The 6,871-nt window shown below is 43.6% G+C and overlaps 1 protein-coding gene across 1 annotated transcript in view; it reads left to right on the top strand.

Annotated features, from left to right (window-relative positions):
• Positions 1–5,396, top strand: part of REN (renin) — a 46,952-nt gene extending 41,556 nt beyond the window's left edge. Inside the window, exons 8-10 of the mRNA XM_015407313.1 lie at positions 1,700–1,844; positions 3,291–3,389; positions 5,235–5,396. Of these exons, the coding sequence (XP_015262799.1) occupies positions 1,700–1,844; positions 3,291–3,389; positions 5,235–5,396 (406 nt within the window). The remainder of the gene's footprint in view (positions 1–1,699; positions 1,845–3,290; positions 3,390–5,234) is intronic.
• The last annotated feature ends 1,475 nt before the right edge of the window (positions 5,397–6,871 follow it).

Genomic DNA, 6,871 nt, shown 5'->3' with positions numbered 1-6,871 from the left:
CCCTACACATAACACTCTCTCTACCTCTGGAGGTTGTGGGCTCAGGATAGGATCTCTCCTTGGACTAGCCTCTGGCTCTGCTTCAGGCCAAGCCCAAGAAAGCAGGGAAACTTCCATTCATTCCCCAGTCCAGCCAACTGTGGAGTGGCTGAATCTCTGCTGCCTCCCAGGGTTCCCCCACGTCTGTGGCTTGTGACCTAGACAGCCTTGTCAGCACAGGCAGCAGGAGCATTTCCTAACCTCCTGTGGGACGAAGACTGCCTCCTCCCTGGATGGGCTGGAGTCTATATTGATGCTGCCCTACCCCTTGGGACAGTCTCTCTTTTCCCACACTTCTTGGCCTTGGGGCAGGTGGGAACTGTAGGCCAGCAGATGAGGAAGCCCCATTCAACCCAGTGAGTGATACCCCTGCAGGCCCCTCTCTGGAACTACAGCCCAATTAAACCTTATGGGGGAACATTTTAAACAAACAACCACACAGATAGCAGCCATCTTACAAACACAGCCAATTGCCATTTTGTTACACCTACCAACAGCCACTGAGAGAAAAGTTAAGTCCCACACAGGAGGCAAGCAGGAGAAGTGTCTCCATCAAGAGAGAAAGCTGTTTGCAAGTAATTCTGACAGGGCAGAGTGGCTGAAGGGGGAGTGGGCGGGGAAGAGGAGCAGACCCAGCACCCGGCCAATGGCACACGTACTCTTGAGTGGCGGCTGATGGGCCAATGGCTGTGGGAGTGCATGGAATCTTGCCACCCCAAAACAGAATTATGTATAAGGAGAGATTAGTGTGTAGTCCTTTCAAAAGTGGTCTCAATGTTTAAAGGTTTTAGGGTCATGGTCAGATATGCATTTTTTTATTTCTAATAACTGACGATAATAGGGAGGCAGAACGTGCTATTTTATGATCAAACTGTGACCAGGTATGCAACAACACATCAGTAATTGAGTTACCATGACTGAAATTTTCACCTCTCCATTTTTTTAGCCAAATACAGGCGTCTAATGGAATGTTAATGTATGTTTACTCAATATAGGTTAAAGAGGAGTCCTCTTTCAGTGATATCCATTTGGTTAACCAAGACAGTCAAGTTGTATGGTAATAACCTCCTCTATGCCATCAATCCTGTGCAGTCAGAAGGGAGCCGGTTTGGGGTAGTGGTTAAGAGTGGCAGGACTCTAATCCAGAGAACTGGGTTCAATTCCCCACTTATCCATGTGAAACCAGCTGCATGACCTTGGGTCAGTCACATCGCTCAGAGTTCTCTCAGCCCACCAACAAGTCTAGTTGTTATAATTTGTATTTAAATCCAGTTCAAAAATTATCACTTTGGGGCTTAGGTTTTTCTGAAACACATGATTTATATATCTATTACAACTTTATCCCACCCTTTCTGTAGTGGTCAGATGGCAACATGATTCTCCCCTCAGTTTTATCTTCACAAGAATACTGTCTCCATTTGTGTTATTATGGAAGTGTTCACAGCCATTTCATATGTGTAGCTTGCAAAATGAGGGAGAATTCATCAGGTTTAGATATGAGGCAGCTGCATTTCACTTCGTTTTATATATAGCTCTAATTGTTTCAGTCACACCATCATTATCATTACCTCAGGGTTTTAGAAAAGTACATACAGAGAAAAACTGAAAAACTGTATGAAAACTGAAAGGAAATCAGACTGTTACTTTGCTTTCTCCACAGGGTGTCTGTAGGAGGTGAAATGCTGTTCTGTCAAGATGGTTGCACAGCAGCTGTAGACACTGGGACTTCCTTTATTATTGGTCCAGCTAGTTCTATATCAGTCCTGATGAAAGCCATTGGAGCTACCTTGATTTCAGAAAGAGATGTAAGTAAACTGAACACCTTCTTCCACATACTCATCTTCTGCTCCAGTGGCAGGGCCAGGAAACAAAAGTCCAAAACTGAGGGAGGAAACCCCTCAAGTTTATTTGCCTTGTCATGCATGCAAAGACTCTCTAGCTGCCCTGGAACTTTAGAAACTAAAAGGTACAGTCTCAGAGTCTGAAACTGGCAACTTTTCTACTGCCCTTTCTTCTTGTGAGTAGTTCGCTGGTTTACTCAAAAAATGCTGGACAGCTTTTAGTACAGTGGTGTCAAACTCATTTGTTACATATATGTGTGTATGTATGTGTGTGTGTGTATGTGTACACACACACACAGAGGACTTTGTCGGGCCAGGCCATGTGTGTCATAAAATGTAATGCCAGGTAGCAAAGATATTAACTTTATAAAGGACACCGACAAATGCAATTAAAGGGTTTCTTAAACTGAAAATACAAACATACTTAAAACAGTAACACTCTTGCCATATTTTATTTAACAGTCTTTGATCACCGACACTTCCCAAACCTCCCCCCCCCTTTAAAAGATGCCTACCTAAAATGGAAAGATGGGAGGATAGTGGGATTTGGCAATGCAATTTGTTAAATAAGACATCAAGGATCACAGCAGAAATGAAAAATAAAATTAAAAATATAAAATCCTCTGAGCCTAGGAAAACATGAAATGGCTGGGCATTGCAAGCTCCCGCCCCCCAGGTCTACTCAGAGTGGCAGTGGCTCTCCAGTGTAATGTCCCCCTTTGGCTGTGGGCTCCCAGGTTAGAGTACTCACTCAGGCACCTGTTCTCAGGTCCATTCAGCAGAGGCAAGCTGGCTCAAAACATCAGCCCTTTATTTGCAAGCAGACAAATTTAACTGGCATACAAACACTGGAAACAGAAACTCCACTCCATTGAAATACGTTAGCTCAAAAAAAGTTGCAAAGAAAATGCAGAATGGATTTCCCATTAAAGTTTCTGGGCCCAGAAAGACTACTCTGGGACTGGAATGACAGCCCCCAGAGTGGAATTCCATTCCCAGAATGCAGCTGCTACTCCCAGGGACCTTCATTCCACTCTGGGGGCTGACATTTCTGTCCCAGAGTAGTCTATCTGGGCCTAGAGACCTTAAAGGAAAATCCATTCCGCATTTTCTTTGCAGTTTTTGCTGGAGGAGAAACTGGGAAGACAAGGCCCAGCCAGCTGGGAAGTTCAGCAGCCCCGATCTCCCTAGGAAGGGTGAGGACATGGGCCTGATTAAAGCCCTGGGTGGGCCACTTCCAGCTTGCAGGCCTTAGGTTTGACACCCCTGTTTTAAGAGGATATGTATGTGAAATCTTGATACATTAAAATCTAGGTAGGAGAGAGAGTTGCTCTGATAGTGGACAAAATAAATATGAAACTTTAAACTCCCCCCCCCCTGAGACCTAAACACCTTCTTTTTCTTTTGCAGTATGTCGTTGAATGTAGCAAAGTCCAGCTTCTGCCTGATATTTCTTTTACCTTCGAAGGTATACCCTATAAGCTCAGTGGCTCTGCCTACACCCTCCAGGTGAGATGTTTTATAACAATTTACAGTAAGTGGGATAGATATAGAGAAAGCAGGCAAAGTAGGAGCTAGGCTAGATGCACATTTGTATTTGATATCCAATATTTATTGCATGCATCATGGAAATGAGAAAGGAATATCCTGTGTAGTGGAGCAAGGAAATGTATGTATCCTGTATCAAGGAATATATAGACTGATTCTGCTTCTTGAGAACATAAGACTTTCATTGCTTGATCAGGCGAAATATCCATCTCATTCAACATTCCATCTTCCTCAGTTACCAGACAGACATCTCTATAAATTCCCAAGCTGAGAAAGGTGGTGATAGTCAACAACTCTTGTTTGTTCCTAGCACCCAGTACTTAGAAGTGTATTGCCTGTCTCTGACGGAGGTTCCGGTTCACTAGATTGGCCAATAGACATCAATAGACTTACCCTTCATGAAGTTGTCTAAAGTGACCTTTATCAAGAATAGTGAATTCTACAAAATATTCTAAGTATTTCTTTCTATTTGACCATAACTTACTGTAGATCAGTGTTATTCTTATACGGGCTACTGGCTTCTTAAAGCCTGATATATAATTCCCTTAATTATTCTAAGCCTAAAACAGATCTAGAAAAAGGAAAAAGAAATGCTTACAGGTGTTGGAGAAAGATGATATGTAAGGTTTGATATCTTTTAGATAGAGAGTCTATGTCTTGTATTAACAACTTGATTCACAACTGGCAGACATCAAGAGATGAAACTATTCCCATCAAAGCATCTCCATGTTGGAAAAACAAGATTACTTTTGTACTGCACTCATGACTCAAATATTCTGCCCATTAAAAAGTGGCAATCATAGAAGTATGTTTATAAACTGAGACATAAATAGCAATAATGTGATGTGCTCAAGCCATGTGATCAAGGAGAGCTTCACATGAGCACTGGAATACATAGGAACAGGAAGATAAGGGCAAAGAGACATCTCTCAGTTGATGCTTTTTCATGCCCATGATCCATCAGTCTAAAATCTGGGATGCCTCAATTTGCAACAGTCTACCTGGAAGATAGGGCTGCTAGAACTGCTTGGCAGCAATTAATATGCAAGGAAAGAGCAAGGGGAAACTTTTCGGGATGACTCTGCACCAGACAGAACAGCTATGTAATTCGGGGTGGGGGGGGGATGTTCTGGAAAGCAAACGCAGTGATAGCAAATGCTTAACTTGCTGGAATTCTGCTTGTCAAGTGCTGTTAAATGCATAGGAGCCCTGTGAGAAGGAAAGGCTGGGCACCTTTACAAAAGGATAATTTCCCCACAAACTTTTAAATACTTCCTTAGGCCACAGTGGGGATTACAAGCACTTAAAGAAGACTGGGACTGGGGTGTAAATGCAGTTTAATTTACTCACTTGCAAGAAAAGGGTTTAGAATTCAAGCATTCAATTGCTCAGCCAAAGCGTGGTAGTGATTGTGGAGGAAATTCATCTGGAAGTGAAGTATTTCACTCGCAGAAAAGCAATAGTAAGGAAGTTTTTTTGAACATTTATCTTGTACTTTGGCCTTACTCCAAAAACGGAAATACCATATGTGTTTCCCAAATAAAAGTGAACTACAGTCATGAATCAGGGGCACAAGAAGTCTGATATCTAGAAAGTGAGCAGGATTCAGACAGATGTCTGTGAAAAGTAGAGAGGAGCAGGTACTTAGATCCATGATAACTGGTTCCCACAGATACTGTTGGCAATTGTGAGACATGGAGATTCAGTGGGTAGACCAAATAGGGTAAGCATTTCACAGCTGATGTTAGAGCCTGAAACGATCCTATTAACTCACTTCTTTGTTTGGATGGACAATTCTCTCTGCAGCATTCCGATTATGGGAGTGGCCTCTGTGTTGTGGCTTTCTCAGGTTTTGACATCCCTCCTCCACTGGGCCCCCTGTGGTTTTTGGGTGCCAGTTTCATTGGAGAGTACTACACTGAATTTGACCGGAAGCACCACCGGATTGGCTTTGCCAAATCCCTCTGACACCAGAAGAATCCTAATTTGGATCATGTTGTATTTAGAGGAGAGACTACTTAAAACTGTGAAACATGATAGCTTAATAATATATTGTTTGCAAATACATGAAGAGAAAGTGTCAATATATATGCAAAACCTTTTTCATTAATCTGCTATATAAGCCGTGATAACTTCTGTCACAGAATTCTCAGATCTTGCCCTGTTGCCCACTGAAGTCAGATCGTTGAAAGGTTGTATACCCTGCCTTTTAATCTCATAAATTCTGCCCTGCAAAAGAGAATCTATTGAATACTTTTCAGTTTCTAGCAAAGAGTGCAAATTGGCCATAAGTGGCCATCTTCTGTGAGAGGTTAATAAATTCCCTGCATTTTTGTGATTATTGACATCAGTACAAAAGCCTCAGGATGAGATTAATACTACATATCACACCTAGCAAAGTCCCACTGATGTCTAGCTGTAGAAGCTAGATATTGACTGACAACAGATGAAGGCAATCCACTGCCCATATAGCTTTGAAAGATGGTCACATCTACACTACACTTTGTTTAAATATTTATGAAACCTGTACCTGGGTCAAGGGGGCATGGATGTGGGCACCAGGCTCCCCACACTGGAAGGGGCACCTTTGGTGCCAGCCCAGACAGTGAGGAGCCTGGGAGAAACACTGGATGCCTCTCTGTCCATGGAGGTCCATTTTAGGCAGATTAGGCTACTGAAGCCCTACCTCTCCCCCCAAGACCTAGCGATGGTAATCCATGCAATAGTCATTTCCAGGCTTGATTACTGCAACTTGCTCTATGCAAGCTTATCCCTGAGGCTGATCCAGAAATTACAACTGGTACAAAATGCGGCGGTGCACCTGCTGACGTCAAAACCTGTGTGGGCTCATGTTCGGCATGTGCTCTGCCAGCTGCACTGGTTACTAGTTGAGTACCGAATCCACTTCAAGGTGCTGGTAATAACCTTCAAAGCCTTATACGACCTGGGACCAACATACCTAAGGGACCGCCTCTTCCTGTATACGCCTCGAAGAGCTTACGCTCTAATAATCAACATCTCCCCAAAGGACATCCGTCTAGCCTCGACCAGGGCTATACTGTCACATCACTGCTTTACCAGTATGCCAGAGAAGCAGGAAGTGGGAAAACAGATACCTTTACTTTCAAGTCTAGAGGTGACCATTGAGTGGATTACCATGGCTAGGTCAGGGTGAGACAGGTACGGGGCACGTTGTCTGACCTGGTGGAGTTGGAAGAATGCCAGTCTGGTAACATTTGTGACCTGGGCCTCCACTGACAAGGAGGTATCCAGGACCACACCCAGATGCCAGACTGTCTGTGCCAGTATTAGAGGCGCATGGTCAAGAGCTGGAGGTTGGCAACCCAAACCTGAGTCCCACCCACCCAGCCAGAGAACCTCCATATTTAATGGATTCAGACTCAGCCAACTCTGCTTAAGCCACCTCCCCATGGCCTCCAAAC

The sequence above is a fragment of the Gekko japonicus genome, unplaced genomic scaffold (assembly GCF_001447785.1).
Source record: "Gekko japonicus isolate JY-2015 unplaced genomic scaffold, Gekko_japonicus_V1.1 scaffold228, whole genome shotgun sequence".
NCBI classification, from domain to species: Eukaryota; Metazoa; Chordata; class Lepidosauria; order Squamata; family Gekkonidae; genus Gekko; species Gekko japonicus.
Note: the sequence above shows the minus strand (reverse complement) of the source record. Positions and strands in the feature narration are given on the sequence as shown.